The sequence below is a fragment of the Amia ocellicauda genome, chromosome 22 (assembly GCF_036373705.1).
Source record: "Amia ocellicauda isolate fAmiCal2 chromosome 22, fAmiCal2.hap1, whole genome shotgun sequence".
Classification (NCBI taxonomy): domain Eukaryota; kingdom Metazoa; phylum Chordata; class Actinopteri; order Amiiformes; family Amiidae; genus Amia; species Amia ocellicauda.
The window spans coordinates 3,932,418-3,944,565 of record NC_089871.1 but is presented as its reverse complement, the minus strand read 5'-3'; the positions used below and the strand labels follow the sequence as shown (position 1 = coordinate 3,944,565).

General features: G+C 47.8%; 1 protein-coding gene across 11 annotated transcripts in view; it reads right to left on the bottom strand.

Annotated features, from left to right (window-relative positions):
* LOC136717898 (unconventional myosin-XVIIIa) overlaps positions 1-11,706 on the bottom strand; it is a 111,814-nt gene extending 100,108 nt beyond the window's left edge. For all 11 annotated transcript variants that reach the window (XM_066695465.1, XM_066695466.1, XM_066695469.1 and 8 more), the window contains exons 1-2: positions 11,594-11,706; positions 5,827-6,999 (exon numbers count right to left, since the gene is read on the bottom strand). In XM_066695465.1, the coding sequence (XP_066551562.1) occupies positions 5,827-6,852 (1,026 nt within the window). In that variant the 5' untranslated portion in view covers positions 6,853-6,999; positions 11,594-11,706. The remainder of the gene's footprint in view (positions 1-5,826; positions 7,000-11,593) is intronic.
* Between the last annotated feature and the right edge of the window lie 442 nt (positions 11,707-12,148).

Here is a 12,148-nt window from a genome sequence, read left to right as displayed (position 1 = left end):
AAAACGTAGGGTGGTGGCCGGTTATCTGTGTGGTACAGGAACTAAAACTGCTTTGGAAGATGCCAGAGTGATCCTCATCTTTTCCACACATGCAAAACATCTGCAGTCATCCGGGATGTCCTGCCCAGGGCGTCAGATGCCACAGCAGTCATGCACTGCACTCGATTCAAATGAGAAAAGTAGCTGGGGATTGGGTAACCCTATGCCCCAACTGTAGGTCCTGCAAGGCACTGAATAAACAAATAACTATTTATGCAAAATGGTTTACATAGGGTGACCTGTAAGGCTGGACAAAGCCAAATAACTAGGCTGAGAAGTCAATCCTCAGCCAGGAACAAGGCTCGGTATCAATTCAAACCAAAGCCAACAAGAGCGATAAATGTTCTCAAAGCCTTCACTATGCAAATACTCGCTGATCTGTGATCTAGCCTCTCCCCTGAAAGATGTCAGAGAGTCTACATGCACGGTGTGGGGAGGTCACTTATTTCAAAGCCTCTCCCTGCTTTTGTTATGGATTCTGCTCTGATCTTAATTCTTTCAATCTGCACTTTGATCTCTGTACCTGTCTCTCTGTCTTCCTGGGGAAAATTAACAGGCTAAAAACATTCATAAAAGAAATGTTGGTTCCGTGACAAAAAGACAATCGGTTCAAAGTGCTGACAGATGTCGATTAACAAATGCAGAATAGTGCGTTAGACCAGGTGTATCCAGATCTGGTCAAGTAACACAAAACAGTATCACCATTGTTTTCAGGAAAACACAAACTCGGATTTAATTGAAGGAATGACACACTTAATTTTTCACGATTACCATATTTCCTAGGTCTTTAGCTGTTGATTATTTAAAGCGGGTGTCGCCAACCCCGGCCCCTGGACAGCCCCAATTCATCAGGTTGTACAGGTACCTTCAATCAGTGGCTAAAGATCGTGTAAAGCCATTAAGCCAATTAAGTGGTTTAACGATGTGACTGAGAGAGGGACTGGAGTGAAAAGCAGACCCTGAGGCTACGCCAGGCCCAGGTTTGGAGACGCCTGATTTAAAGAGATCACAACACAGCCTGCAGGACTCTGGCCTTGCAGGGTATTATTAGTGCACATCTTTTGTACTTGTACCCCTACAATAATCTAATTTGGGCTCTAGGCTTTACTCCCGGGCCTAAGAGTGGAGACACAGGGACCATCACATGCATGCAGCTTTCACAACAACAAAAAACAACAACACAAATATGCAAGACCTATAAATAGCCTGAATATGCCACCGCCCCTAATACTAAGCCCAATCCCCAACCCCTATCCCCCATCCCCCATCCCCCAACCCACAGCCTCCACCTCCCTTCCTCTGCCGCAGGATAAGTCTATTATTTCTGGGTGGGGACTGACTGCTGTTAACAGATCAGCCGTAAGATTCACTCCCGTAATTCCTCAGCTGATCACAAGCCAGATGATTTACTGAGGAGCATCAAAGAGCGGCTGAAGTTGTTTGTGAGAAGAAGCTGCTCCCCAGTGTGAACTCGCTGCGAGGCAGAATGGCCGCGCATTCACACGATTTGCGATTCATTGTCGTCAAGTCTCAAAGTATGCCAGGCGCCATTTCAATTTTCTGTCACCTCTTTTCGATGATGACGTTACAATCACCAAGTCCAGGAGAGGAACTCTCAAGGTCCCTTTGAGATGCGTCACTTTGTAAAATTTCATCTTTTGCACGATGGTGGATTATTTCAAGTCACCTCTCTCACTATTAAAAGGTATCTGAAATCTCAAGCCCTATATCTACGCAACATCAGTCGCCCGCCCATCCATTGATCATCTAAAAAGACTTACGGGGCGGACCTCCCGGGCTACAGTTGTGCACCAGTGATTTAGACACATGCAGAACATTGGAGAAGGGAAGGGGTGGCCAATTATCTGAGAGCTGATGTAATCCAACACAGTCTCCACATCCTCTTGGAAAGATAAATAACTGTGCATTTGATAGCCCGCCATTCTTGCCAGACAGGACCTCATGCACATGTCTGATTTATGTCCGTATGCCCGCCATTCTGGATCAGCGGCCCCTTCTCTCCGCTTCGAAGAAGGCCAGTCCACACAGCGAACACATAAATCACGCCCCAAGCTGTTGTGCTTTTTAACTTGTTACAGCTGTGTGAAATCCTCCACAGAAGAAAGCATTTCCCCTCCGTTCAGAGACGATGATAACCTTGCGAGGCATTGCTACGATCTCCGTTCCTTTTGCTCGGGAGAAAGAGAGAAGCTGGGGAAGGACTGATTTGAGAGGCAGTCTTCCTCGACATACCGAACCACTCCTAATTCTAAATGTTCACTTCTTTGTTGTGGGAAAATACATCGGAAATTGGAGACGTGCAGAACGAAGATAAAAGTCTTAGAAGCTGTTCACGTACTCCTATAAAACGGACGAAGTTCCCAGATGAAAAACCAAGATCTTGCACATAATGCAGACTTCCAGACAACCCACTTATTTATTTTCAAAACCCAGCTCTCAGTGTTGAATGCAAAACAAATTAACAGAGCGCATCTTTCAAAACCTGATTTTATCTCGAATAAAGTCTCTTTCCAGTCCTGGTTATGTCTTGAATGGTTTTCCTAGGAATGTGGTTGTGCGGTGCACCCCAGTACACAACCCTTGCTGCCTTCCACTCCAGAAACACTGGATACATTTCTGTGACTGATTGCAGCTCAGATCTGGCTCAAAAATAAAAAAATAAACATCTCAATATATGACTAATGAATCCAAATCGTTGAGTCACTACAGTGGAATAGCTTTTAATTTGTTATTGTAATAAAATCATGCTTTACACGTAATAATAGTAAATTAAAACAGTGACAGAAAAATAACAAATGAAAAGAAGATGCATGTTTGGCTACAGCTCTTCCCCCATTCCTGGCACACCACTTCACACAACCTCGCAATAGACTCTGCGATCCTGGCAGCGGAACAGAAACTGGGAGACCTCTGCACCCCTGCGGTCTTGAAACCGACTTGCCCGGCCAAGCCAGTCCCATCCATGGCCAAGACATACTACACATTTTTCACCTAGGGGTCAACGAGCGAGTTACACACAGCTCAGCCCCCAGAGCCAGCCAGGGTCACATACCACCCTGCCTCCAGTCGTGTGGATCAGAACAGAGCGGGGAAGATTATAAACGAGAGGAGATCATGTGGACCTTCCCACTAGTTAACACCCTGGTGGTTTACATTGGGTTCATCTTTTGTTTGAGTCCTACATAGGTTAGGTTTGAGAACAAATCAACACAATAAAGCCTTAAATCCTTCTCATAGGTGACACACATCGAGCTTGTGCATTAGAGGGACAACAAAACACCCTTGTGAAGATCTAGCTTGTGCCGATGCCATACTTTTTAAAAGAAGGGAAGATGAGACATGCTACACCGGCCATCTCTCTTACACAACGTAATTTACATCCCATCCCAAGCATCGCTGCACCCCACACATGGCTAAGCAGCCCCAGCGTTCAGCACAATTGTAATTGCAATGACAATCACTTTTATCTACAAGGCTCCTGCAGCAAAAGCGATCGCAGCTGATACTTGCCGATAACCGACAAGACGGGCTTCTTCATCTCCCGTGCGTCGGGCTCATGAATATGCAGCTGATTGAACCTGTGCAGGACGGCAGAACGGCAGCTATTCTTTGTCTGCTCCAGGCACAACGTGGCGCACAAAGAGAGAGACTATGCCCGAGCTTGCAGAGAGAAATTAGATGTAGCTGCGAGTCAGGAATTTACCATTGCACAAGCTCGGGGATTACGGAAACAGATTTGAAAGCAGCCACAAGCACAGGTTTGCTAAGGCCGACTGATCTAGCTAGTCAGCAGCTCCAGCTTGCAAGGCCCAAGTGAGCGCACGTCTCCCGGGTGGCGCACGAAAAGCACCCTCACTTTTTAGTACGACTGTTACATAGGATGGGGAAATCGGCTTGGGTTCAACAGAGGCAGAATAAAGCGAACACAACTGAAACAGAGATCCAGCCGTGCACAGAATGCCTCACAAACTCTGGTGTGTCCTAACTAGGTAAAACTGGAAGGAACGACATACTGGGATCGACTGTAGTAAACATGTCAATGCGATTCCCATCACTAGCGACTGCACCTGCCAGTGAGGTGGCACGCAGGAATGTAAATATAACAAGTATGTTGTTTCATGACATTCACCCAGCACACCTGGACACTCCAATCTCAGCCATTGTTCTTTAATGGGGCCTTGCAGTCTTTGTTTTCAGTCACTGGCTGCTGTGGGAGGATCCACACGTCACCGTACACACCATTTTCAGTTGCAATATCACTCAAATGAAAGCAATTATACCTTATAGACCTTCAATCCACCTAGGGGGTTGCTTAACAAAAACAGGCTGTCACGAGTGTTGTATTCTGCAACACACTGGCCTAAAACTCTAATTTTATAACATATAAAACATAAAAGGGAAAGGAAGAACAATTATCCATCTCTCCACACTCTTTAGCTGCAAAGTTTGTACAAAATCAGCCAGGATTACTCTGAAGGAAGCTTTTTCTGAACCACAATGCACCTTCCTCAGTGTGTGTCATCCCTGGACACAGCGAATGACCCCTGTGCCATGACCATGACGGAGACTCCTTCGCTGCAGTAGCTGCCTGCTACCAAAAAACCTCACTCTTTGTCAGGGCAGCTCTTATCTCAGATCGAAAAAGGAAGCCAAGCGTGAAATGCAAGATAGGCTGGCTGGGTTTCCTCCTGATATTAACTCACACTTGACTCTGCCATGATGTATCCCTTTTGAAGCAACATGGGTGAACAGGGCACCCCCCCACCCCCACCAGCCTTCTGCCTCTTATCCCAGGGAGAAACTTTGGAGCCGGTTGTTTACTCTTTGTTGACAATTGCAAAAAGTGCTATAATGCATGGAAAACAGGCATCATCATCCCGAACTGGATCAAGAGCTGCAGAGACTGTGCCCTACCTTCTGCTTGATGCCAGGGTGCATCTAACATGCCAACTGCCAACCGAGCCAAAGAGTTACATTGAAGGTGCAGGGAGTACGAATATGCTTCTGACTCATCGTGCTTAGCAGATACCCCAACCATGAATAAGTTGAGAGCTTATTGCTATTTATTATTGATATCCACAAAACCTTTAGTGCTTTAAAAGAGCCCTACATTACTAAAGTCATATTACAATATCACACTTATTGCAAAGAGTCGGAAACACAGAGCAGAGGAGTGAAAATCTCCGAAACATCTCACTCCCACGTGCGGTGAGAAGTCCCATTTCAAAACATAATAATTAAAGATTTTGTAAATCTCACTTCTCGGTTTCCCATTGTTATGGTTTCTTAAAAAAAAAAAAAAACGTTTTGTTTAAATCACACCCACGGCACGCATCCACCACCCAATCAGCTGAACAGCGTGCCTCCGCTCTGGAAACACTCCACAGCGCTGCGCCGACCGGCACGACCCCCTGGAAGAGAAGAGCTCGGGAAAAGGAGTGAAAGGGGAAAAAGTGGGCAAGAGTGAAAACGAAAGGGTGTCCCATGAGAAGCTGGCAGCCGGCCCGACGCCAACTCAGACTCCCCCAGATCCTGCAAAAGGCTCAGTTTGGCATTTTACTCACAGTCAGCAACAACAAAAAAGCAGATTTATGCATTTGACGGAGGAAGCGATTTTAGTTTTTTGCTTTTCTTTCCTGAGGAAGCAATTGGGCTTTTGATAACTCGCCCTCGGGAAGCTAGGGCTGGACAAGCAGGTCCTGTACAAAAGCCCCGAGCAGGGCTAATCCACAACCTGTTCCCCCCAAAGCAGGAGGAGGTACTTACATCGAACGCCTCCCTGCGCAGCCCCTCGCTGTTCCTCAGCCAGCAGCGGCTCAGCTCGTTCAGCTCCAAGATGGGCTGCACCTTCAGGCGCACGGTGTCCCCCGACTGGCGGATCATCTCCACAATCTCATCCCGGCTCTTGTTCTCCACGTTGCGCCCATTGATCTCCACCAGCCGGTCGCCAGGCACCAGCCCCAGAGCCAGGTCCTTGGTGCCGGCTCCCGGTTCGGCGAAGTGCACCACGCGGCGATAGACCTGGCCATCGGGGCCGCGGTCCAGCATGGTGGTGCGGCGCAGGGAGAAGCCGAAGTCGCCCGTGTTGCGGCGCTGCAGCTCCAGCTCCCGCGGCTCGGGCGTCGGCGGCGGCACCACCACGGGCAGGCGCAGGTCTGCCGGAAAGGTCTTCCCCACCACCTCCGGGATGCGGGTCCCCACCCTCGGCCCGGGTTCGCCCGCCTTCACGGCCGCTGCCTGCAGCTGCTGCTTGAGCTGGGCCTCGAAGAGCTTGGCCTCCACCTGCGGGGAGGGAGCGGCCGAGTTCTGCTCCGAAGGCGTGGAGGCCTCCGACGGGCTCTCGTCCTTGCTCTTCTGGGAGAAGGAGAAGCGCTTTATGATCTGGCCCACCTGGGAGTTCTGCTTGGCCAGGGAGCCGAACTTGGCCGCCCGCTGGAGCACGGAGCTGCGGTGGCCGTCCAGACCCTCACCCTTCAGGTCATCGCTGGAGCTGGCCGTGCTCAGCTGCTCGGGGTCCAGCACCATGCTCCCACGGTTGCTGTCCGAGTCGATGTCAGTCAGGCTGAGCTCCGTGCTGCTGGCCACCTTGATGGGGATGGGGTTGGATATCTCCAGTTTGCTCTTGGAATCCCTCTTGGAGCTGCGGTTGAGGTGGAAGAAGCCCCGGCGCATGCTCATCTCCTCCAGGCTCCTCAGCTCGGCGGCCGACATGCGTTCCTTCTTGTCTTTCTTGTCCTTCTTGTCCTTGCGTGCCCCATCTTTCTCCTTGTCCTTCTTGATCAGGTTGAACATGGTCAGGCGCTGCAGACCGTGCCGTCCAGCAGTTGGGCTTCGACTTCTTCACGCGAAGGGGGTCTGTCCATACAGAGCGAGAGTTTCTGCCCTCAGACGCACCTTCTGGATTCCCAAGGTAGATGAAGCTGCACCAGTTTCAATGCCCTGAAAAACAAAAACAAAACCATCATAATAAGCAATCCTCATAAAAAACCTCGACAGTGAAATACAGTTTACAAACGATATCCCAAAGAAAGGATGGACTTCAGTGCAGTGCAGGGGGAGAAAAACAACTCAAATCCAAGAACGGAATTTGTTTTTGTGAATTCCATGCCCCCAGTTTTCCAAAATTAATGTCACATTGACAGCCGACAAGCAAACAGCGTTTAAATGCCTCTAAATGCCAGGGCCACACCGCCAATGATATTCTGCTACCCTTAATTAATACACAAAGGGCAGCTCACGGAAAACAAAAAAGGGAGAGGAAAAAAAAAAAGATTCCACATCACAACTGAAGAGTATTAAGCAATCTTGGCTGGGGATGGCATTCCTGTCTCCTATTACACGCCTTTACAGCCAAACCCAAAAAATCAAGGGAAATATTCACAGAATTTAAACATTCTAGACTCGGCACAGGAAACAGAAATGCTCTCTCTCCAAATGTGGCTTTGATTACTTTCTAGGTTTTTTTTTTTATTAACGAAAAAAAAAAAGCAGCCCGTCAGACAGGCAGGAACAAAATATACTTTTTCCGTGCTGACGATGTGAAAACTGCACCAGCTCCCCAGCACTGCTACTGCAGTTAATGTGCCCCCACACCTAGGCAGAACATTGTGCAAGTTCTGAAAACAGCATTGGCCCACATTCACTGGGATCCTAATGTTTTCCTGCACTAGATGTGCTTGAATTTGGAAAGCCATTTATTTATTTAGACATTTATAAGTCTGTGCATAAACAATTCTAGCAACACTAGACCAAATCAAATCTTCCCACTACCGATGAAGTACGAACCCGTACCCTATCATGGTTTCATTTCTTCTTAGAAGCCACTATCTACTGTTTATACATCAAAACGCGATAGGGCACAACAATTCGCCAGGGTGTCCGAGTTTTGATTTGGTCTAGTCTTCAGATTTACAAAACAGCGACAAATTATAACGGCCGATGCACTTTCCTCAACAGAACTAAGGACTGACAGAAACGCACAAAAAAGCAGCAGCTCTTTGTTCATTTTTTTGTACCAATTTCAAAAAATGAAAGCTGTCTTGGGGGCTCCGGTGCTCTCCAGCCGTCACTGGCCCCGGTCTGCAAGAGGTCCGATTCCAAAAAACACTCGAGTTCCCACCAGCAGGATACCCCAGCGTTGACACAAACACGGCTAATGACGGCAATGCTTTGAAAACAGCCCAGACGCTGATCCTTTCATCCGGACTGCGCCAACGAGGAGTTCACTAACAACATTTCGAAGTTCAGCGACCATACCTTCACTCGAGGGTTTGCAAGAGCCACTAAAGCTCTGTTGTGAAGGACATGCTATCAAATGTGCAGGGCCTAGTGGTGCTTTAAATATTTAAACATTTTCTTCCCGTGGCTAAATAACACAAAAGCCACTCTTAAATAAGGTGTCCCTTTTGCTGCGCACACACTTACATCACAGGGGGAAAGAAAAATCTGATTCCACTGTCAGCTTTATCAGGGTTTAATATAAATGGGCAATTAAGAGGCAGACGGACTCACACCCTCCATGTGTCACCTGCTGTAAAGGTAGCACAGCGAGAAACACGGAGTTGGGTTCCCACCTACACTGCACACGGAAAAGCACGTTGTTCTAAGGTGGAGCGCCACTGTGTCAGACTTTAGCTCACAGTCAGACGCCATCAGAAAAACGTCACTGCCTAAGGTTCGCTCGACCAGCTGACAAACACACGCATACAGCTTCGAAATCCGTGGTCAACACATCGGCAGAAAAGCAAGACTGACAGCAAACATTACGGTTGTGTACAGTTGTCTTCTCTTCTGAAGAGAGTTCACCAGTGCAAGCGGGTGTTTTATGAAGCAACAAGTGGTTTAAAGGAGCTTCATTCTTCTGGTTCTCTTTCTGCTGCTCAGCTCAGGCTCGGGAGAGGAGAGCGGCCTTCTCCTTCCTGCCACGGACCTGCTCTTCTCTGACAGCAGCCAGGGACAGGGCAGACGACATGACAATGTAAACAATGATGGCCGACAGATCGAACACGCAGGCTGAGCCGTGTGTCTGTCGTGTACACTTTCAAAGAAAACCTCTCCATAATTTATTAAGGGAAACGGTTACAAGCATTTCAGGCAACCCGAAGCATATGCGGCGCACATGACAGCTACCTCTTCTTCTGCCTCGTTAAGACTAACCCTGATTAATGTAATGTTTACGAGGCATGGTTCCGGAAAAGCCTGTATCTGGAGTGCTTAATGGAAACATTCGAGCTGATTAACACGTTGAACACTGGGGGGAATAAATAAAGAAATAAAGAAAGTGCCAAGTCAGTATAAAGGGCATGATGTCATCTCTGTCTAGAGTCTTCAAGGCATAAATGCGGCCTGTTTTATTCTTGTTTTGGGGCTTTTGTAGACAGGATATTGGTAGGCAGCACAGAAAGCAATTATTCTTATCAGATCAGAGAACACTTCTAACCTCCAGCGCAGATTTTGAATACATCATGTCAGGTGACCAGTTTGTAATATAGACTCAAACTTTAGACTCCTCATTTAGAAAATTGTGCACTTTTATCGTTGTTGTTCTTTTTAACGGCACAAATGCTGGCCTTGGTGGAGCAGAACAAAATGCTTTATGTGCAGAACAAAAATAACAGCGTGGCATGAGACATGCAAGTAAAATGCAAGGAAACTAATAGGAAATGAACATTTGCCATTCAAAACAGTCTTCAAACAGAGCTAAGTGTTAGAAAAACAGTCACAGAGGCATCAATCACACAGAGGGGATTTTTTGGGGTCAAACATGAAAATAATATCAATCAATTCCAACTGCATAGCACAGCAATCTTTGGATACATGCTGCCGTGAATGGAATAAGATGAGGGGTGCGGGCTTACATATCGAATTAAAATACTCCTGAGTGTCATTCGGCTGTCATTTCTGCAGTATCTCATCCCCAGTGTGTGAGCATTATCTTGAACTGATCTCCCACTTCTCCTACGACTCCACCTCCAGTTTCAACCGGACAGATTGTCAGTGCTTTCTGGAAGGGACTGGGAACATTTCACAGCCCTGGGGACTGGCACAGCTTTAACTGTCAGGAGAACGAAACGTGCCCCAACAAGATCCCAACGGGCCCAGCATTGCAGCTGAGAAAGGGAAAGGGAAATAATCCGACTCTTGCCTTTATTGGATGGAAACACCATTTGGGTAGTCTGTAATTAATTGACAGTCTTTTTAAAAAGCACTTCGACTTGGGTGACATACTGGAACAGAAACAGACTGAATTCTCTGCAGGACTTTCTAACTTTAAATTATGTTAAACATGGAGAGTTTTTGCTTTTGTTGTATGCAGTTTTGTGTATTTTGCATGTATAGAAATCGCCTGTTTAAAATTGTGTTTAGTTGTAAACCATCAAGATGCAGTCTTCTTATCCGGTCAACGTTTTAATTGCATGCATTGTTGACAACACAACATAACGCCCCCGTTTGCACAGTGGACGTGCGGACATAGGTGCATGCTGTAGGCCACGGTGTGTAGTAGCACGGATAGTAATACTGAACACATTTTCTTGGGCTCAACATCATCCTCCTCACAGCAGGGATATGCACGACAAAACGCCGCTTATTGTTTTCGTTTTGTCTGGAACCCGAGCGTTCCCGAACAAGGGCTTCGATTAGAACCCTCCCGATTGGAAAATGATATTCGGGAATCTGCAATTCCGGTGTGGCAGGTCAGCATCTTCCAATCAGCACCGAGAGCCGCGGAGACACTTCCTGGAAGCCCCGGCTGCCCTGACATCCAATTCTAACAGGGATTTGAGCGTTTTTTAAAACAGGGCTCGGGTGAAATACAGTGAAAGTGTTACGCATCAAAATCCAGTTGTGCAGCTGCAATCCCCTGAACACACACACCACCCATCCCCACCCCGATCCCCTCACCTCCGGCCGATACCCCATCCCCGCTCCCACTGATATTCCCGATCGCCCCTCGCGTTCTAGAATGCAGATGTTTCCCTTTATTGCCCACGAACAGCGCGCACGTTTCCACACACACACACACACACACACACACACACACACACACACACACACATCGGGGCACAAAAGCGGCCACTGCGCTCCCCCCGGCCGGTGTGGGGGGTCAGAAAGCAGCAGCAGCCCACTGGTGCGTGTGTCCTGACATCGCATTGTGCAAAGGACGTGCTCTGCCTTCCCAAAGCGTGGAAAAAACGAGCCTTTTTTGTTCGGTTCCTGCGAATCATGTCCCAGGAGGAGCGAGCCGGAGAAGTGGCGCTTGCTGTGCTGCTGGATACAAAGAAACTGCCCGGATCGCTACACGCACAGGGAGCCCACGATTGAAAAGCCGCCAGCGCTGCTTTCTGGTTACATTGTTGCCGACCGCCTTGTTAGAGTAGCCCAGCAGTATCAGCACTGAGCCTCCGTGCCCTCAATCTTCCCCTCATCCACGGCCGCTGGAAAACACTCCCCCGATCTTACATAAAGCCCCAGCAGCCCGATCGCAGCCGCAGGAGGTGTGCTGCGTTACTGGGGGCATACTGGCGCTACTCACCGCTCTCCCGATCCAGTCTGGCTGTGGGGTGACAGTGGTCCCAGTCCGGTGTGCTGCGCTGACTGCGAGTCCAACAGCAGCCAGTGTTGTGTGTCTGAGAGAGAGAGAGAGAGAGAGAGAGAGAGAGAGAGAGAGAGAGAGAGAGTCTGGCACAAGTGATAACAGCGACGCCTGCTGGACATCCCGGGTCAATGCTCGGACTCAAGTACGAGAGCTGCTGCAGCTTTCCAAACTCGCACCACCGTCAGTTAATAATCATAATCATAATCATAATAATAATAATATTAGTGTGCATGTGACCAACTATCAGTGAGGATTCGCAGCCGTTGTAGCAGTTCAAAATATATTTCCATAACAGTCATATACAGTCCCTTTGTCCATTCCACATTCATGGCTGCTATTATCTAATCAATCCTAAACACTTATCCAAGGGAAAAGGTCAAAAGAGGAAAATAAATTATTATTATGTTGGTAGTGTAGTACAGTGCAGTACAATACAGTACAATATAATAGCCTACTACTGCATATATAGTAGAATAAATATAGCAGTGTATC